Genomic DNA, 22462 nt, shown 5'->3' with positions numbered 1-22462 from the left:
ATGGGTCTGTGGGTAAAGGCACTTGCCCCAAGTGTGATTGATTGACCTAAGCTTAGTCACTGGGACACACATGCTAGAGGAAAAGAATACACACGGCAGACACACACGCACATAGGTACTTATACATAGATAGACACACACACACACACACACACACATACACACACACACACAGGTACACACAGGCAGAGGCACATGCAAACATACAAATATAAATGAAAAAAGTATTCTTATTCAATAACACAAGAAACATCTATAGGGAAAAATAACTTTATTTTAAAGCAAAGTGAAATCTCTACTTAAAGCATACGATAGTTATCTTTTATTTGGCCCTAAGTTGATTGTGTGTGCTCATCATAACACTCTAATGACATTTTGGGTATCAAATATATCTCTGTATATGTATTCTGATTAATCAACATCAAAGATACTGAAAATAAAGAAATAAGTTCTGTATCCTTTTTAATTACCCTGAGAAATACATCCTCATAGTACAGTTGGGATTTATTGGAATATTTGTAAATTTTAAGAAAATAGTTTTTCATATGCTAAGTTCCAAGAAAAAGATGATAAAGTTTTCTAATCCTGTCCACTATGGACAGTGAAGTTAATAGGCAGAAGAAGACCCAGGGACTTATAAACATCAACTGAATCTAAACATCTTGTGTAAACATGGTCTGGTGCACATGTTAACTAATCAAAACCTCACGGAACACAACATCTTTTGACCTGACGTGTACCTATACAATTGTCGAGTGCTTCTTTCTGCTCCCTTCCCCTGGACAAAGCTGGAACTTAAGTTTAATAGGTATAAATTTAACTAAAAAATGGGGTTATGTTATCTTAAGAAATCATGTTTCTTTATGTGTTATGGGGGAAAAGGAACTAGCAAAAAGCCTAATAACTTGGAACAGTGACCTATTTTCCCTAGCCTCTGGTGTTATCAATTCAGCTTACACTTTCAATTAAAAGTATGAAGACTCATCACAGGGTTTACTTACTAGGTCTCAAATTATAATACAGCATCAGATTTATGGAGAGCTTGCTTAAAAGTCATTGTTGACGTCACTCCCAAAGTTTCTGTTTCAGAAGGTTTGGAATGAAGCATTCAGATTTGCATTTTCCAGTTCTGTGTTGCTCTGCTATTAGTCTGAGGATCAGGTTTAGGAAACTGCTGAACCAGGTAGATGTACAAATACACACTTGCATGTATTGATAATGTACAATGATCATCTTGGGAGAATCCTCAAAACTACCAGTATAGAAAATACGTCATGTCCTCTTTTAGTCTAGGATACTAAAAATATTACTATAACAAGAACTGTTAAACATTAAAATGATTTATATAAAATTACTTATATTTTAAAAAGACATATTGACAAATATCCATTTGGTCAATTTTCATTGAAAAATTGTTCTTATAAAACATCTGCATTGCTGTGGAAAATTAACTTTTTTAAACAGTATGTCTACTGTACATATGGTTGGTTCATTTTTAAGTAGAGATTATTTTGCTGTCTGTGTTTTGAGAAGCCAAGGTATAATGGACCAAGGGATAGTAACCAGATGTTTTTGAATTGTTTGCAGAGAATCTCGTAAATTTGTAGTCCAGGGGTAACTCTGTGAGGGAGGAAAAGAAAAAAATGATTTGTTTAATAAGGCGCCAAACTCCTTTCATAAATCCAAAGAGATTAAAATCCATTGTTTCATAAGCTGAACAAGGGCAACAATAAGAGTCAGGTTAAAGCTGATGAAGAAATGACCATGAAGCTTCCACAGCACACAGAGAACTACAGATAACTAAAGCCTACTGGAAGTGGGAGGAACACTTCCCCAGGGAAGAGCACACCATTGGTTACCCTAGGCCAAGTGGTCATTCTTGTATATACCAAGTAGCGTTATACAGACTGAGGTTTGTTTTTATGTATTTAGGGATAGAAGTATGTATGTGTATAATGTATATCATGTTACATCAATTAATGAAAACAGAGGCCATGAATTTGAAACAGCAAAGAGGGATATTTGGGAGGTTTAGAGGGAGGAAAGGGGGAAATGTAATTGTAATGTTAAAAACAAAACAAAAGAATAAAATAATTCAGTATTTGCTTTTCAGAGTTTCATAGTTTTCATACTTGTACTACGGATAGGTTGGCACCAAGGAGGCAGAGTGTATGTATATAAAATGTGCAATAAATAGTATCTATGCCAAGTCACATTTAGACGTAACACAAAGCGCCCAGACCTCTGGCCCAAATTATATGTTGGATTAGGTGCCACTGAGAAGCTTTGAGACTCAAGCAGTTAACCTTTACCAGAAAAAAACTACTGTTGAGTAGAAAGAAGGAAGAGTGCTTTCCTGATGTCAGAGAAAGCTTGGTTTACTGTGCAGAGGCAATCAGCTAGCATCAATAAACATCATATACCCTGGCTCCTGGATATTTAATTATGATCCATATAACTACGAAACACGCAGCAGCAATGCCACCTATGGTCACAACAATGATTTCTTATTAAGAAACATGAGAGGCTGGTACGTTGGCTAAACAGTTAAAATCACTTGCTCTGCTTCCCGGGGCTCTAAATTTGGTTCCCAGCATCCACATCAAGTGGTTCATAACTACCCATGATTCCAGATTCAGGGATTTGTTGACCCCCCCAACACCTTAAAAAGCAGGGGTGGTTAGAGAGATCAGTGGTTAAGAAAAAGTACTGCTCTTACAGAGGACCCAAGTTCTGTTCCCAGAACCCACACCAATTGGTTCACAAGTACTTTTAATTGCAAGGGGATCTGATACGTCTGTGCATTCATGTACACATATCAACACACACACACACACACACACACACACACACACACACACACACACACACACACACACACACACACGCATGCGCACGCAAACTGAAAAACAAAAATCACTAGCCTAGTGATTCATGAGACCATGGGGTCATCAAGAAGAAAACAGTGCATCTCTTGTAGGGAAGTCAGTGATGACAGTTAACAACTTGGAACAAGAGAAACAAGAACTCCCTCCTCCTGATTCCTGCTTATTTTAGCAAGTTTTCTCTTAAATTCTGTCATGAATGCACTGTATCAGCCACATTATCCCAACTGTGGAACACTTACATGAAGTGTACAAAAAGGAATAGATTCCCACACGGTAAAAAGACAGAAACGGAGTGACTGTTGGAGCTTCAACTGCAGGATCTAGGTCATAAAGGATTTTATCTTTCATATGTGTAAAGCCATGGCCATCACACCTTTGCCTAGAGCTGCCTTTCTCATTCTGAAGTAAGCCACACAGCAGTGCCTAACCACTGAGTCTGACTGACACAATCAAGCTACAGTTCTGTAGGAGATGTAACTTACTCAATTCAAACAATGTGATTACTGTGTTACAGTTTGAGGAAGTGTCTCCAGCATCAGAATTGATACTTTCTCTATCTCCCAGCAACTAAAGGAGTTGTTTCAGTTTTGTCTGACTTGCTTATTAGCTCCTTTGAGAGAAGCTGGCCCTGTCACTTTCTCTCCTAGGGTGCAGGGAGAGAAATTTGAGAATATGAGAATGAGAGGCAGGAGATGTCTTTGTGATTATGAGCATTTGATGTTCTCAGTTTGAAGATCTACATTGGGTGGCTGTCACAGGCACCTGCATGCATGTGACAGAGATACACAAATAAAATCAGATACATATTTACAAATGAAGACAAAGAGAGGTGCAGGGATGTGACCACTGAGCAGCTGGGCGCTCATTTTCTAAATCTTAGAGAAGTAAGTTTTAGAGTGGAAACTCACATTTCTTTGATTTTCTTATTGTTCACAACCACATTTGATATCTTTTTTTTTTATCCATCTGGGTATCTTAGAATAATACAGTGGCTTCTACTATTATACAACTCCAATAAAAATTTTAATTATTTTGGAAGAAAATGGTTCTGTTTTTAGTTTTTAGTTTCTGTGTAAGAAAGATTATTTTAAAGCTGTCTTTAATTTTATGTGTAAGCATTGAACGACAATAAAAGGAACACCTGAGAACAAAATACCATTTCAGAAGGACATACATACGGAGTTTGTATACAGATACAGGGTTCTTTTAGAAGATCAAACCTAACTTAGGGCCACCACCATCATCTTACTGATAATTGCTTTTCTCCCTTGTACCCACTCTGTAAGGGAGAAAATGCACTGTCAAACCATCAGCTCCAGTTTAGGAATGTGAAGCTCTCATATATCCAGGGTTCTGACTTGGAGGGGAAGGAGAATGGACAGACATTGATGAACACCAGGGTGACCCTCAGGGACACACGTTTCCAAGGAAGATCAACTGAATGAAGAGGGAAGGCACTTTGTGCCACAGATTGTGTGTGTGTGTTCAGGCTGAAGGTTAGGCTAGCTGCTGGTGGCAGAAAACCAGGGACTTTAGGCGATCTTCCAGGGCAGCAGAGACAGAAGTGCTTAGCTAGGAGGTCAGTGCAAAGGAAGAGCAGAGAACTGGGTTCTGCTCTCTTTTCCTCAAGTCCTTAGCCAAATTCATAAGAAATCTGGACCCTAAGACTCTACACGGAAAGCGTACACCTCTAATATAGCAGGGTGGGCTTCTCAAATAGGTGAGGACAAACTGCTTTCATCTGAATAAGGAAGGCAGCCCAGTGAGTGTCTCAGACTTCAAATTATCATATATGTTCCAGAGAACTGGGAACTTACCATAAGAAGTAATTCTCACGCTAATAATCTAGTTTGTTTCACAGGACTACTGCTACTCTTGGCGCCCAGTTACAAAAATTTCCATCCTTTTATGCACCCTTAACACTGCTTTCTGAGTCTCCTGTGGTTTTACCTGGTGGAGCTTCATTCTGTACCTTCCTTTCTGCCTGGCTCCCTCCCACAGTGTCGGGCACTGAACCTAGGGCCTTGCACATGCCAGGCAGGCTCTCTAGGACATGGAGCTGTACTGCCAGCCGCCTTTGAGCTCTTTCTCAGTATAGCAATTCACTTTCCTCTGTGTCTAATCAGCTCATTACTACTTCAATTTGATTTTGAAAGATTTAATTAAAATTTTCCATCTTTAGTTTTTACATCTCTTCAAAATGTCCCATTCCTTTGTTTTCTGTAGTTGGCTGTTTTGTTATTATTATTTTTGTGGTCTCCTAGCTTCATATTCCTGGCAATTTTTCATTCTGGGGTATACTTTTTAAGAAGTATTTATGTCCCAGAATAATATATTTTTCAAAAGAAAATGGACATTCGTTCTCATCAAGAATATAGAGGTGTGAGTCACTGTTGGGGGAACTAGTAATTTTTGCTATTCAGCTGTTTGAAGCTGAGTTTCAGCCCCTGTGAAAATGTGGACTCTGCCTTACCTTCCCCTTACAACAGAGATCTGAAGGAGCTCATCAGGCTCATTTGTTTTCTTCTAGTTCTCATCTGAGAAGTTACACTAAGTTACCGAAAGGTTCATTCAGCCTCTGTGGGGAAAGCAGCCCCAAAGCCAGGTTCGTCATCCTGGCCTTCCTAAGCATCTTGTCCTGACGCTTCTCCCAAGCTGTATCCTATTTCTTCAAACATTTTAAAAATGTCCAGCCTTTGCAGTTAACTTCAGAAAGGTGTGTGTCCGGGGGTAGGAAATGGGAAGTGGGAGATGGGGGAGATCCTGACCTACGCTGCCATATCTAGAAGCTCTTTCCCTTAAAGAGTAACTCATGATATAGACTGAGCAGGATACATTTAGGAATACACAGACACAGACACAGACACAGACACAGACACAGACACACACAGACACACACACAGACACACAAACACACACACACACAGACACAGACACAGACACACAAACACACACACACACACACAATCAGTGAAGAAAGAGGCCATGAATTTGAATGAGAACAAGGACGGGTATATGAGAGATGTTGAAAAGGAAGAGAGGAATGATGTAATTAATCATAACCTCAAAAATAAAGGAAGAAAATAACTCAATGTCTTGTGAAGACTGCTCCTTCTGAAGACAACAGCTCTAACAGTTACTGTCTTGGACAGGGAGAGGCTCGCAGGTCTTTCCCCCTTACCTGCAATAGATTCAATGTTTGGGATTGCAATCGTACTGTAGGTGCTGATTCTCTTAGAGGACCAGGTATAAACCAAGGAGTCTTCTGCATTTCCCCGTCTCGAGACTGAGTCGATAAAGTATGAGCCCCATTTATTAGATAAGCAATTTAAGGGCTTTACCTTTGGTCCCTGAAAAAGGAAGGGACAACTGTGGTTAGAATGGCATCTGTAGTGAAGTGCTCCCATAAGTGTTTTCCTCACTAAATGAACAGGAGGAAAAGCTATAAGGACCTAGGGGCAGGGTTTGGAAACCTGTTTTACTTTGCAAAGAAAATAACATTTCCTTATTATGAGCGCACTTTAATGTGACCCAGGATTGGTTCCTTAAAAAAATTGTCATAATCTATATAATAAAAACTATATTCTCTATGATTAATATAATTAAAATTTATGTACTATCATCATCATTAGTATTATTATACTGTACAGTAATTAAAAAACCGACTTCATAGGAATTTTTCTGTTTCTATTTGTCTTTTAGAAGGTTGTATTGCTTTTAGTGTATCTGAAACATGAAGCCAATACATTAATAAAGGTTTAAAATGACTAGTTTCTAATTAATTAAGTTTCTAATTAATTCAATTAATAATTGAATTAATTCTAATTCAATTTATTGACAAGTAAAAAGAAATGGCTTCGGGCGAGTGCTCCTGGCTTGCTAGTTGCCAGACAACATGGGATCTTTGTGACTCTCAGCATACTGAAACACTGAGAAGACATATTCTCTCAAGCAGAGAATCCTGGTCTTCTGCCAAGTAAGCTGCATGTCTGAGAAAGTGGCCTTCTTGATCCTTTTCTCATGAGAAAGTAACTTTGTTTTTAATTATAAGAGGTAACATATCTAAGAGTTGGACTGCTGACAGATTTCTCAGTCTGCAAGGAGGCTTGGGTCACCTTGAACCAAAATAAGCTATTGCTAGGGAAACAGCAGTTGGTAAGAACGAAGCTATAGGAACTCTTTATTCTGCTTTCTGTATAAAAGACGCTGGAACTCTGAATATTCAAACTATACATCAGTGAGCTTTTGTGTTGCATCCTCTGTGTCCTGATTAATGTGACTCTCACTTGGGATCTGTCTTAGTTAAGGTTTTACTGCTGTGAACAGACACCATGACCAAGGCAATTCTTAAAAAGGACAACATTTAGTTGGGGTTGGCTCACAGGTTCAGAGGTTTAGTCCATTACCACCAAGGCAGGAGCATGGCAGCATCCAGGCAGGCATGGTGCAGGCAAAGCTGAAAGTTCTACCTCATCTGAAGGCTGCTAATGGAAGACTGACTTCCAGGCATCTAGGGTGAGGGTTTTAAGCCCATGCCCACCTTGACACACCTATTCCGACAAGGCCACACTTCAAATACTGCCACTCCCTGGGCCAAGCATATTCAAACCATGACAGGATCCCTCAGTGCACTGGATGTTGACAGACCTGTGTCTCATTGTGAATTCTTGGCTGGCCTGGAACTTGCTGTGTAGACCAGGCTGTCCTCAAACTTATAGAGATCTGCCTGCCTCTGCCTCCCAAGTGCTGAGATTGAGTGCACCCCCATATCTGGGTGACTCGTTTTATTTTATTTTTTTTCCTATGAATTTTCTAGGTCTTCATTGAGAGAACTGGGAAATAATTATGTCGATTTTCTAGTTCTAACCACAGACCCTTCATTATGATTTTCCCAGAGGCAGGTATACTCCAGGTCCTGATTTACTTCTGTGTGTTTGCACATGTGTGCATGCACACATATGTGCACACACAGGCCAGAGGTGGAGGTTGAGCATCTGTCTCTCTCTACCTTCTGTTCTCTCACTGAACCTGGTACCCACTGTTTGGCTAGCAGGCCCTGTGGCTTCTTCTTTTGCCAACCCCTATCTCTTGCAGCCATTGCAAACATGTGTCACCAGGGACTGTTACGAAAACATGGGTTCTTAGGACTCAACTTGGGTCTTTATGATTTCAAGGAAGCAAACACTTTACTGACTGAGCCTTCGCCCTAGCTCTGTATTCTATTTCTTACTGTCCTTCAAGTTCTAACTTGGGAAATCGTTCCTTACAATGAGGTCACTGTCTCAGCTCCTTTTCTCCAGCTGTGAAGAGACACCTTGACTATGATAACTTACAGAAGAGCTCATTGTTAGGGTTAGAGTTCAGAATCAAGATGGTGGGAACATGGCAGCAGGAAGGCAGGCATGGTGCTGCAGCACTAGCTAAGAGCTTACATTCTTGTCTATAACTAAGATGTAGAGAGCTTACTAGGAGTGGCTTTGGCTCCTGAAACCTCAAAGTCTTCCAAGAAGGCCATGCTTCCTAATCCCTCATAAACAGTCCTGGAAATTGGAGGCTAGGTATTCAAATATATGAGTCTATGGGGGCCATTCTCATTCAAATCACTGCACTTAAAACATATTTTCAAACTTAATAAACATTAAAGGTATGGCTTTATTTCTAGGTCTATAATCCTCCTTCAGACTTCATTTTTTACGTGAAGGATGAGGAAAGAGGCCATCATATATTTTCCTTCTTTCATTCCTGACTGGAATACTATGTTGGCTTGGAATGGGATACAGGGGCCTTGTCTGAGCCCTGTTCTTTATTCACAACAATTTTTACAGATGGAGTGGATATATCCTTCTGACATCCTTGTGGTCAGAAAGATTACTCAGAATTTTTCAGTTTGGGAATATTTGAATATACTTAAGTATCCATCATTTGGAAAATCAGAATTCTAAGGCTTTAAAATCTGGAATTTTTTGAACATCATATTGGTGCTAGAAAATTTCAGATACCAGCCAGGTGTGGTGGTGTATCCACATACTCCCAGAACTCAAAAATCAAAAGTTCAGAGTGTGGGACTATTAGAATTCTGGGCTAGGTACATGTTATGAGTACTAAAATTAACATGTGACAGTAACATGGCTAACAGCTGTAGAGTAAAATCCCTTTGTAATATGGTTAGTAATCTTGTGGTAAATATCCTCTTTCACTCTATTTATTTTATTTGTAATTATTTCCTTAATCTTGTGAGTGTTAAATCTTCTGTATAATTGCAGAAAACCTGCCCAAATCTTCCCAGGACTCTGCCTACCCTTGCATCAGTTTTGCAAATAAATTATACCATGCCCCCTTAAGTGAATGTCTTCAATTATGTAGGTTTGTATTTAAAAACTTTAATAGAAGCTTAAATCTTATAACTGGTGATCTTACGTGTTTGATGAGCTACATCTGAGAGCTGTTCATTTTGTCTTTGTGGAAAATTTGTCTCTTGGTACCTGTGAGGATGTGGCCACTGTAGCGAACAGCTGCTGGGCGTTTGAATACCAATTTAGCGCTAGCCTTCTGAATGAACCTTTGTGTTAATTTTGATATCTTGATTTCTTCTATACTAATGGTCATATAACTATAAAATATGACAATCCGGTAGACTGTCTTTTAATCTTATACTACATTTCTTTCTCTTTTCTCATGGCCAGCTCTGTTAGATGGTGTAATCAGTAAGAAATACCCTTGTCTAGATCAGACCCTGGAAGGAGACCCTAAAGGAGCTGTCCGTGTCTCCATGAAATACACACACATATTTTCCTTCTTCCTTAATTTTCTTCAAATATGTTACATTCTCACTGTAGATTTAATGAATAGGCCTTTCCTAAATAAAGGGTTTCTTATTTGTTAAAAATGCTCACCATTAAAGTTACTTTTGGACCTAAATATTCTTAAAGGGATGCAATTTAAATTAAAACGAAGAACTCAATTAGAGCAGTTAGTGCAGTAACAAAGGGAACCTTGAAAGAGGGCTCCCTGTCTGTCCGTCAGGGACACAAGGCTGGCTGGCTGCGTGGCATTGAGATGCTCCAAGTAATTCCCGTTCTAAAGAATGAGTTTTGATTGGCTGATTCTTTGGTTTTGATTTTAAAGAAAAAATTTCCCCAGTCACTCTATGAGTGCTGCAAATCACTAATATGCACCGTTTCTGCCCATCCGTTAGCTGTACTACAGAGGCGTGGATAATCAGTGATGCACCAGATTACAGAACAAGAAGTTGTGGACAAAAGCTAGCCAGGTTCCATGTGAGACATCCCTAGTCCTTATGCTTCCTGTCACAAATCAAGGGAGGCAAAAGTGAGCTCAGAATAAGGGTGGACTTAGCTTGGAAATTACTGCACAACACTGCAGGAACTAAATGCAAACAGCAAGATAAACCAGCACTGACTGCAGAGCAATCATGGTCAGGCTTACAGCTCAGGCCACCGGCTTTGAAACAATCGGATAATTTCCTTTTAACTAATTTTATTTTTGAAAGTTCATTTAGACTGAATAAAGTGGTTAGAAATACAGAATTCAACCCGTCTGTAGGCACCTTTGAACTTTTTAAACTGAAAGACAGACTCTTTCTATATATATTACATGCTTGACATCTGGAGAAGCTGCATTTTTCTTAAACACCAAGGACTCTCCGCTCTCCTAGCCTTCTCTAGAGACTGCCTCCCTTCTGCCGGGACTAAAGATGTCTAAGTTCTGTCCTCTCCACAGGGAGGCAGCAACGGGTCTAAACTCTCAGGAGGTGATGTTTGTACAGTGCTGCTCAGAGGAAAGGTCTAGAGCTCAACATTGTCCCATCTGGACTTCATTAGTCGGAGTCTCAGGTTTATGGCAAGAGATACTGGTGAAACGCACACAACTGCTTCAGCTGCTTTTAAACCCAGCAGAGAGATACATGACAGATTAATTTTTTTTTCTTTTTTTTTTTTTTTTTTTTGGTATTTCCCCTTGGTTTCACACATACATGTTACAGATTTAGATTATATTCATTTCCTTACCCTGAACTATTTCTTCTCATAAGTCCCCCTCCTACTTTCATGTCCTTTCAAAAAGTGACCCCTAATGAGTTTAATTAGGAGTGGTCTCACTTATTGGATCATGGGCCACTTATCATTGGCTACATCATTGAAAAAAATGACTCCCCTCCCCTCGTAGCCACTAACTGCCAACAGCTCCCCAGTTAGAGGGGGACCTCATCCAGTTTTCCCCATCCCGGATGGAGTGATGATGGCACATACCAGGTTCTTAAAAGCAGACAACACAACCAGGTTCACTAGAGCAATCTACTGAGGTAGAAGCCATTAAATAATAGTGATTTGAATACAGAGTATGGAAACATGAAGGCATCCAGCCAGACCAGAATAATTTGCTTTTGTGAGACAGGATCGCATGAAGCCCAGGCTGATATAAAACTTGTCCTGAAATTCTGAGCCTCTTGTTCCATTTATCATGGAGGAACTACAGGAACTATTCCCAGCTGCTTCCAAAGTCAGGTAGGATAAGGAGACCTCAGCTTTCAAACACTGCTACCCCATACTCCCCCCAAAAAGGACTGACAGGATCCTTACCTCATATTTTCCTCTTTTCTCCAGAGGCTCTGCTTCCTCAGGCTTCTCCATTTCTTGCCCCTGAAGCTCCTCAAGAATAAGGACTGTCTCCCAGTTAGTATAGTGATGGGCTGGGAAAATGTCTGAATGCATGCTGTCACCAAAGTAAACCACCTGGATCGACAGAATTCAGAAGGAGGCATGGAGGTGAGTGGTAACTACTGCACAGAAAATAGAAGCAAGGTCTTCAGGCAGCAGTCACCCCAAAACAGTGTGTCTTAAACTTCCACAAATAATTTCACACATATATGATCAGTCCTATATGATTCACAGTTTTGCTGAAGATGGCAGGAAGGTAGGATATGAGAAACAATTTTATTTGATATTCCTCATTAAGAGGTGAGCCTGTGTGCTTTCACGTGTTTATAGTCAAATCTGCAGACAGAACTAAGACTGACAACTTATTATAGGGGATTACCTGTTACTCAGAACACCCATTACAACCACTGTTTAAGACTTTGTACACTCTGAGGACTTGCCCTGGATCTGCTGAAACTGAACTCATAAATGTACGGTTCCAGCATGTACAATTTAGAAAGCGCCTCAGATATTCTGAGGCAAAGCCTTACTGATCAGACCACACCCCTCCATTCACAGAAGACGGTGTGAAGTTAAGGGCTAAAAACCAAGGTTCCCCATCCAGGTCCTGTGTCTAATGACCCCGTGAATAGTTCTCAGAAGGTCAAGAAAGTTGGTACCAATGAACCATGGCCAGCTACCCAATGATTCTTCCTGCTCACCAGGCTTGTGGTATGCACCATGTGGAGGAAAGTACTGTGCTGTAAATACATCAATGTCCAACCAAGACTAAGGGGTCGGATGTAAGCAATTCTTTAAGGAAAAGCTGGTCAGTGTTGTTACAGTCACTTCTTGTTTTATGTATAAACTATTCTTTGGTGTTATCAGAATGTCATTTCTTAGGCATCGTATGTACGAATTGTGTACTTCCTAGACCTGTGGTCTCTCTGGAATCCTTGTTTCTCCTTGTCACAAACGAAGACCGAGTGCCTCTAGTAAGAGGTAAAAGGTGAGATGTAGCAGGTGCTCAGAGGTAGAACACGCAGCCCCACCGCCCCACTACTAGACAGACAACTGTTAACCATTCACAGCCAAGACTCTGCTCACACCATTTGGATCTGCACATGGACAATCAAGGACTCTGCCTCAGTCAGAAATTACCTTTGGTTCAGGCTTGCTGGTCATTTTCTTCAGAAGCTCATAAAGGTGGACAGCGTTCCCTTGGGAGTACCAGCCGGGCTTATCCAGAGATGGCAGTTCATCCTTCTCCTCATCATTCTCTGCAAGTATGGTTGACAACAACCTTTTAGTTAGGCTGTACCTTGGGCTATGGACCATGTGTAGAAGGAAACCACGTGGGAAGGATGTGTGCATTCAGTAAGCACCTGTTATAAGCATGGTGTGTGCTCACTTATTTATTATTTACCACCTATCATCTATCTATCTATCTATCTATCTATCTATCTATCTATCTATCTATCTATCTATCTATCTATGTATCTATCTATCTATATATATCATCTATCTATCCATCCATACCTATCTATCCATCCATATCTATCCATCCATCCATTATCTATCTATCTATCCATCTATCCACCATCTATCTATCTATCCATCCACCCATCATCTTTCATCCATCATCATCTATTTATCTGTCCATCCATCCATCATCTATCATCCATCCATCTATCTACCTATCTATCCATCCATCTATCATCTATCTCTCTATCCATCCATCCATATGTATCAGCTATCTATCTATCCATCCATCATCTATCTATCTATCCATCCATCCATCATCTATTATCTATCTATCTATCATCTATCTATCTATCTATCTATCTATCTATCTATCTATCTATCTATCTATCTATCATCACCTATTATCTGTTTATCCATGGGGATGTGCATGCCATGGTTAACAGAGGCCAATCTCAGGAGTTGGTGCTATCCTTTGACTGTACGGGTTCTATGAATTAAACAGAGTTTTGGGTAGTCTGTCTTGGTGGCAAGAGCTTTGATCTGCTGAGCCATTACTTGCCTCTGCTTTATAAAATGGTTCAGTTAGTGAATATCATAGTATTTCTTGCCATGGGTAGAATGAAAAATTTCAAGCAAAATATCTATTAAACATTAATTTGTGTTCGGGTCATAATAGAACAATTATCCTACTAATGGCTTATTTTTCTAGGGTGATATGGTTATTGCCCTTGGAATCCTTGGCAACTGTGGTTATCAGTAAATGACAGGAGACCTGCAGAAGGTCGGGTGCACTGACAGTCTCTTTTTCTGGGGGAAGGGCTCATGAAGTCCTACCCTTCTCTGAGGACATACAGGTAGTCAACCACTTAATTGCTGGAAAAGACATTTTTTTCCCTTAGTAGTTTAGCTGCCTCCAAGTAACCCATGCTCCTGTAATCCCAATTAAACTCACTTGCCCACTAAATCACTGGCACAATTGTTTCTGCGTTTCTCCTGGTGTCCTGATTAGGGTAAGTAGATTTTTATTTGTGTGTTCTCAGGAAATGTCCACAAAACAGGGGCTAAAACAGCAAGACTTACTACTAAAGATAAACAACTTGTTAGTAAGGTGGAGCAAATTCATTAGAACAGAAACAGGAACAGAGGCGCTGTGGAGATGGCTTAGTGTAAAAAGTAATTCCTGATAGACCTGCGTTTGGATCTTCAGAGCTTACATAAGGCTGAATGTGGCGAGCACAAACCTGTAACCCCAGTGTGCCTCAGGAATTGTAACTGGTACAATGACAGATTCGGCCACTTTCATTCAGTCATGTTTTACATGTTATTGGCACAGGGCTAAGGACTGCTTTCTATACATAGCTGCTTCCTATGGGAGGCACACCTGAGTAGGAGAGAAAGCTCAGCAGCTAACTTCACTGTGAGGCTGAGGAGGGAGCTTCCCAGAGCCCTAGAGAAGGATCAGACAGGTGCTATTACCTGTGAGTGTCATCAGGCAAGCACAGGGGTCTCCAGACAGAGGAGGGGGATGTTTCCCATCGAGTTCATTGTCCCTTAAAGTGTCATCTTCTGAGCCAAAAAATGCAGAAGCTAAGGTTTCTCCAGGCTGCTGGCTCATTCAGCCTCCATTTTAACAAGGTGATTCTGTATATACACTACGATCCCAGAAGCAATGACAGAGCGAGCTGCCAGGACAAAGGCTTGGATGAGGAATAAAAGGTCATGTTTTCAGCAGAGATAGAGTAATCAGTACACATTAGGGAAGAGGAGAACTTACTAGCTAGAGGATCTTCTATGGAGTGGGAACCGACATGATTGTGCAAATGTGGTTAAATATATGCTGTGCCTGCCAAGAAGTAACTGCAAAGATACTGAACTGCTTAAAAGCAAATAACGAACTGATGTCAGTGTGGATGAAAAGCACCAGGAGAGAGAGAAGTGGGTGAGAGAGCGGCAGAGGTGAGGGATTACATAAGCTCTACACAGCACACTAGAAAGGTCTCTGGCTCTGGTGTTTTCATGGTTAAATCGACTGTTCGTTCACACAAGCTTGGTGTGAATCAGCATGCTTGGTGGTCTTTGTTTTCTAGAGGGAAAGAAAATAAATGTTAAAAACATTTATGCTATGTGTTATGCAGGGAAAAATATACCTTGAGATTCAGAAAAGGAGGCTCAGCTAGGGAAAGAAGAAGCAGGGTGGGTGTGGGTGTGGGGGCTGGGAGGGTGTTCATGTGTTGACAGCAGCTGAGGTCAAGGGACGGAGATGAATACTGGATTCCACATTGAGGTGGGGAGTGAGTCTGCAGTGCAGTAGTCAGATACGAGCTAGGTCCCTAGAGATTTACAATCTTGTAAACCTTAGCACTGGTAAGGGCTGGGGTCTCCTTTTGCATAGCACAGAAAGGAAGTGGGGAGGGGGCAGACTCTGTCTATGTGATGCTTCTCTCACTCCAGGGGTCAGGCTGACTGAGTTGCTGGGCCCCCATTGGCTGCAGTACCATCTGCTCTTCTCTAGTTACCATGACAACAACTGATGTCAGTTCCATGCCACTTACCAAGGACACAGTGAACATAGAGATTGGCTCCTTGAATTTTCTATTCCAGCATGGTCAGGATCTTAATTTTATTTCTCTGCCTTTGACTGTTTGGAACACAGACTGAATTTACTTCTGACAGTTGTAGCAGAGACCTGATCTGATGAGCATCCTACTTGTTAATATGGAGGGTGGCTTGAGAATTACCAGGCTGATGTGATCCAAAGTGAGAGCAAAACCATCCACAGAAAGCAGAAAGCTGGGCTCATCAGCAAGAGAAAGGCAATTGGAGGGGGGTGGGCACAAACTGACGGGCTGCACAGAGCAGCTACAGGGATTAAACACAGCAATAGGGCAGGAGCCACAGGCTTTCCAGGAAGGACCACATCACCCTGTGACGACCATAGCTCTGACTCTTTTTGTCTTGTACTCCTAATGTCATCTATTTGCATTAAATCTCTAAACTATAGGGTTCTTTGTAGTTCTCATTTAAATGCTTTTTTTTTAATATCAGAAAATCAAGGTATCAAAGAACCTTAGGAATTGAGTTAAGAACACTCAACTCTAAGACTAGAACATCTGTACAGTGAGCATGGAGACGCATATATGTGAGGTTTCTAGGCATCTTAAAGAAGTCACAACAGGGCAAGGATCTACATCAAATCTAGATTTTCATCCTCGAAACAACGGGATAGAGTTCCAAGCTTAAGTTTTATAAGAAGTTTTGGGATTCCAAAGCAGGGGTAATAGAGTAAAAATGGACAGATGGGTTGAATCCTACAGAATTGCCGTCTGTACAGCAAAAGAAACAGTTGATGGAGAGTGAAGACAGCACGTGTAAGGGAGAATGTATCTGAGAACCTCAAATAAGGGGCCAATATCCAAAATGCTTAACACAAAATGGAACACAGTCAGAAATGGAGCTGTGTGAGAATTCTGAATGCTTGTGTTGAAAGCTCCAAGAAAAAAAAAAAGATAAGAATCTTATGACATCAGTTTCTTCAAAACATGTAATTCTTCAACTGTGCTTTTGAGGTCTCCCCAGGTGTGGTAGATAGGAGTAAGTTTACTTCAAATCAATCACAATGTTTGCTGCTGTTACTCAATTACATGTTGTAGATACCCATTTTATAAATGCTTAAGTGTTTTTGCCATGTGTCGTCTGTCCTTGTGATTACATGCAGCTAGAACCCTTGAGAACTTTACTCGTGTGACTCTTCTTACCCCTAATAGTATAGGCTGTCAGAGGTTGGGTATTGCATGAGACTTTAGTCCACCTCATTGTTAGGCTCTGCTCTCCCCGGTCCCACTCCAAAGTGGTAAACACGAAAGGAACTCAACTCAATAGAAAGTAACAACCTCCACGAGGCAAAGAACCTAAGCAAACAATTCCTTACGGATATGCAAATGCTCAAGGAATTTATGTAAAACTCCGCCATCATTAATCAAGAGAGAAGTTAAATTAAAGGCTCAAGGAGATATCACTTCACTCCCTTTCAAATGCCTTCTTATTAAAAAAAAAAACAAACAGTACATGTAAGGGTATGAAGAAAAAGATTCTTGCATACTATTGAGTAAAATGAAATTAGTACAGTATAGAGGTTCCTCCACAAATTGAATAGGCTGGGGCAACCAGTGAGCTTAGCATGTATGAAGGTTGGTGTCTTACCCTTGGAACTACCATAGAATCCAGCAATCCTGCATCTGAGTACATACACGCAGAACAGGGAGTCAGCACATAGAGGAGATATCCACACTCTCATGTTCCTCACGACATTTTTCCAATAGTCAAGATACAAAGCCAGTGCACATCAATTGAGGAATTAAGAAAAATCTGTATGTATATAATTATCCTTCAGCATTCATATGAGCCTAGTTTCGGAGCCACCCCCAGAGTCCCTAGCACAAAACAGCATTGTATTTGCAAATTGTCCATATCTATCTACTCATCTATCACCTTTCCAGTTACTTACATTATCTAATACAATATAAAGCTACACGAATAGTTGTTATAATGTGTTGCCTAGGGAATGGTGAGGAAAACCACGCACATATTGTGTTCAGTGCCTGTGCAATTTCTTTGAATAGTTTAGACCTGAGGTTGGTTGAATCTGCAGTTGTGGAGAACCAGTAAAATATACACAGTGAAATGCTGTTCAGCCTTAGGAAGAGAGAGATGGTATTCGTAAGAGTATCAGTGAGCCTGGAGGGTATAAGGTTCAGTGAGATGAACCAGACACAGACAGACAAGTGCTATGTGAATTCATTCATATGCAGAATGTAAAAACGCTGATCTGGAAGCACACTAAGGTCATGGGTAAGTGAGGCTGGGGAAGGGGAGAGTGGAGAGATGTCAATAAAGACAAACCGTAGGAAGATGAGTACAATAGAGCTACTACAGCTCCTGGAGACCAGCCTTCCCAGGAACGGATGTACACTGGAAAAGTGGGTTTTAAGTGGGATAATACATGTGTCACACTGCTTTGAGTTGTCCACTACACAGTGCACACATATATTATAGTACCATGGTGTATATCATATAATTTCAGCTGTAAATAAAATAAAACTACAGTTAGGTAAAGTATGATTTTTTAAAAAAGGTCTTCTAGAACTACTAATATGGTAATTTTGAAAAATGGTATGTTTAGGTAGGAAGATTGTTGTAAGGTTAGAGACTATCCTGGTCTTCTGTGTGAGTTCCAGACCAAACAGGGTTACACGGTGAGTCTCTATTTTAAAAGACAAATAAAACAATGTATGGCATATTTATTTTCTGTTATATATATATTTATATATATATATATGTATATATATATTATTGTTTATTTATTTACTTATGTAAGTATATGTGTGGATCACCTGTATGCTGTACTCACAGAAGCTGGAAGAGGGGCTGGATTCCTGGAACAGGAGTTAACAGCAGCTGGGAACCTAGTCTTCAGCAAGAACAGCAAGAACTCTTAGCCCCTGAGATACCTGTCTAGCGCCAGTGTATGTATATCTTAAGATCTGTAATTCTTTCATACCATGTGTTTAATGTAAAATACTCTAGAGTTTCTTTGATAAACATAACTGAAAAGACAGCTTGCATCATATTCTTCATCACAGCAGGCTGCAAATCCAAGGTGCTAACATACAACTAGAGAAAACTCTGCAGAAGTCCGACAAAGGGAGCTTGTAGAGCAATAGGCTCGGACAGTCCCATGCTTATCACTGGATACTCAACAATTAAATAGAGCCATACTGAAAGCCTCTTGAAAGGTCATATGGCACCGAATTTTACCGTCTCGATCTTAAATGCCACCGACAGTTCACATTGAAGGTTCAGTCATAACTAGCAGTGCTACTAGGAAGTGAGGAGGGTTTTAGAGGTGCGGCTTGGAGAAATTAGGCCCTTGAAAGTTACGTTAGGAAACTCCTCCCCACTCTTCCTGGCAGTCACTAAAGGAACAGGTCTGTTCTGACACATGCCATTTGTAGTGGTTTGGCCCCAACAGACTCATTGTGTGTGAATGCTTGGTCCACAGGGAGGAGCACTATTAGGAGGTGTGGCCTGGTTGGAAAAGGTGTGGTTTCGTTGGGGAAAGTATGTCACTGTGAAGGTGGGCTTTGAGGTCTCAGGTGCTCAGACTAGGCTGAGTGTGGCATTTACTTCTGCTGCCTGCGGATCAAGATCTAGAACTCTCAGCTCCGTCTCCAGCACCATGTCGGCCCACATGCCATCAAGTTTCCTGTAATGATGACAACAGACTGAACCTCTGAAACTGTAAGCCAGCCCCGACTAAAACCCAATTAAATGCTTTCCTTATAAGATAGGCCATGATCATAGTATTTCTTCACAGTAATAGAAACCCTAACTTAGACTTCCCTTCTCAATGATCTATTTTTTCTTTCTCTTTTTTCTTTTCTTCCATACCCTTTCATGATGGTCTACTTGCTATAAGCCTAAAACAATATGGCCTAGTAACACGGGCTGTGACCTCTGAAACCAACAACAAAAACTGACATTTTCTCCTTTCCTTAAGAACTGCCCAGAGATGGAAATCTCTACAGCACATTCTGCTGACTCGAGATCTAGTCACACACAGAGGTGACAAACTTTCTGCCATCCACCTTGCCCTGCCTTGTCATTCCTCTATCTGCTTCTGTCAAATGCTCTTCCAGAAGCTCTAAGAACACCTGTGAGGAGCGGCTTGCTTCTCATCATTCTTTTTCAACTGCAAACGGCCTGTTTTTTTCCTGCAACCTCATTTCTCCAACAGTCTCTCTATGAGTGTGACAATCCTTACCGGCCTCTTTGAAGGCCTGGATCGTTGCACGGAAGCACATGGTGTGTGTGTGTGTGTGTGTGTATGTGTGTCTGTGTGTGTGCACATTTATATGATTATGTGTTTGTGTGTGCATTCATGTTTGCATGTGTGCACACGCACATGTGCCTGTGTTGTTTTGCTTTTTTGTTGTTTTGATCTTTGTGGATTCTGTAGGGAGTTCTGTTCCCCAAATGGTTGACTCTGACTTATTAATTCATTCCCTCAGCACATACAGTGTATTATTTAGACCATACTATTCAGGTGAGATTCATGCCCTTCGTCACTGAAAATAGGGAGAGGCTGACACAAAAACAAATGATTATCATACACTGTGAGATACAGAGTAAAGCTGAGGGAAGATGAATGTAAACACAGGTTTATGTTTACCTTCTCTTAAGGGGGAATGATGTTCCCCGTTACACAGTGTTATGCACGTGGGGTTAGTCAAAGATAGAAATAACAAAACACAACTTACCGAGCGTGTAGAAAGACCTCTGGTTTGGGAAATGTGAGAAGAATCCTGGCTTTAATGCGTTTGTAATCACAATGTCAAAAAGGTCTGCAAAGTCTTTCCTAAAATGCGAAGTGAGTTTACATTAAGGAATTAGAAAAGTTGCAGAACTTACTCCCTGCCTATGCATTCTACAGAGTATCACTGTTCACCCTTCAATCAGCTTTCAGGTGCTTTACAAAGGCCACCTTACACACTTTTAAGTTGGAAGCTACACTGGAAAGAGAGGCTGGACGGGTGCTAGCCAGGGTTCCTGAAAATAGGACAATACTTAAAGCACAGATATAACAAAAGAAAATCAAGTGAAGAAAAAGGAAAAGGAGAGAGAGAGAGAGAGAGAGAGAGAGAGAGAGAGAGAGAGAACACAGAAGCTATGATGACCTAGACTCAGAACTCACTCTCTCCTGAAAACAATATGGTGGGCAAGAGTCTCTTGTAGCTGCAAATAGCCCATGGTTTCAAATCTGAGGAATGGAAGGAATTTGTCTGTACACATAGGCCTGAAGACTCAATAGATTTGGCATATACTGGCCTTACAGAACGCGGCATTGTATTCATCCTAGTGACAATTCTCAGTGTTCAAAACATGAGGGAGGTATTTTATTTTTAAAATCAGTACAGTCCTATAACAATTTTTAGATGACAATATCAATGTGTACTGTACGGTATTTGCTAAAGACTATCTGATGAAAGTCTCCCTAGGCCTCACCCTCACCCTGAAGAAACAGTGCTCCAGAATGCAGCAAATGAAAAGTGCAAAAACTAGAAATCAAGAGTAGAAGCAGGACTGTGGTTATCCATGCTGGTGGTAACTGAGAGCCCTGTGTGTGCTGATGGATGATCCTACACCCGAGTGCAAAGGTCTCAGGAAGAGATGCTCTCCTCAGGTGCCCAGGACACTGGCCTTAATTAATTCACGTAAGGATAACTGCCTATGCATTTTGTAGAAGGCAGAAAACCCATTTCCAGGTAAGTATGCCATGGAACAAACTAAATCAGCAGACATGGTAAAGAACATATAGAAATCTGGGGCTAAAGACTGTTAATGGAGGTAAGCTGAGGGCTACAGCTTGGTTCACACTCAGGGTAACTGTGTTTGCTGAGATAAGCGATCTTAGAAGAAATCTAAGAACCCTCTGGAAAATCCTGCTTTGACTGTGGGCCTTCCCCAGCATTGCCAAGAATCACATAAATTTAGCAATCATTAAAGCTTACCAACTATTCTGTGCGGTATGCATGACGGGCATGTACTGTGCACTATTTAAACATTCTCCCGTATTCACAAGCAACTGTCCGAGTTTTAAGAGAAGGAAAGTAAGCCTTAAAGAAGCTATAAACTGTAGCCCAGGCCGCACAGGAAGTTGTAAAGAGGAGCCTGAAATATATCTATCTCTTTTCAAACTCTATCGCCTTGGTTTTACGTTAATCCCACCTCTGGCTCTGCTAACTGGCACAGGGCATACATTTGCATTGAAATGGATATAAGGGCTGCATCCTACAGTTTGCCAGGGAGTACATTCTCAGATTTGCCCTCAATGACCACCTAAAGCTGGACAATGACATCCACTGAGAGCTGCTCTTTACTTACCCGAGGATGTAACTGCCAAGAAGTTTACAGTAATCACTGTGAGAACTAGTGATCAACATAGTAATTTTCCCAGCATCCTTTATCTGTTGAAGCCACTTTTTTACAGACTCAGGGCAGCGGTACACATATTTGCCTAGATTTCTTTTTATTTCTGGAAAGAAGAATCCACAATTTTCTGAAAAATTAAAAACATAAAAAGCAATGTCTTTAATAAAAATGTTTTAAACAGTTTAATCTCAGACAACCACATGTCATTCAAAGCTAAACTTTGAAAGCAAAACTTTTCAAAAATAAAAGGCACAAAGACTAGGTTCAAACAATCTAGCTATTCTGTTAATATTAACTCTTTTTTGTTTGTTTGTTTGTTTTTAAGACAGGGTTCTAGCTATCATGGAACTCACTATATAAACCAGACTGGCCAGAACTGCTTGTCTCTGCCTTCAAGTGCTGGGATTAAAAGTATGAACCACCATGCCTGGTCTAAACACTTTAAAA

General features: G+C 40.7%; 1 protein-coding gene across 1 annotated transcript; it reads right to left on the bottom strand.

Moving 5' to 3' along the window:
* Positions 1-254: 254 nt before the first annotated feature.
* Positions 255-22107, bottom strand: LOC116886849 (5'-nucleotidase domain-containing protein 1). The gene is made up of 6 exons (XM_032888301.1): positions 21968-22107; positions 20344-20441; positions 12704-12822; positions 11486-11638; positions 6070-6238; positions 255-1620 (listed from the first exon to the last, which is right to left on the bottom strand). The coding sequence occupies exons 1-6, from the start codon at positions 22024-22026 to the stop codon at positions 1496-1498; spliced, it is 723 nt and encodes a 240-aa protein (XP_032744192.1). The 5' UTR covers positions 22027-22107; the 3' UTR covers positions 255-1495.
* Between the last annotated feature and the right edge of the window lie 355 nt (positions 22108-22462).

The sequence above is a fragment of the Rattus rattus genome, chromosome 18 (genome assembly GCF_011064425.1).
Source record: "Rattus rattus isolate New Zealand chromosome 18, Rrattus_CSIRO_v1, whole genome shotgun sequence".
Lineage (NCBI taxonomy): Eukaryota > Metazoa > Chordata > Mammalia > Rodentia > Muridae > Rattus > Rattus rattus.
Note: the sequence above shows the minus strand (reverse complement) of the source record. Positions and strands in the feature narration are given on the sequence as shown.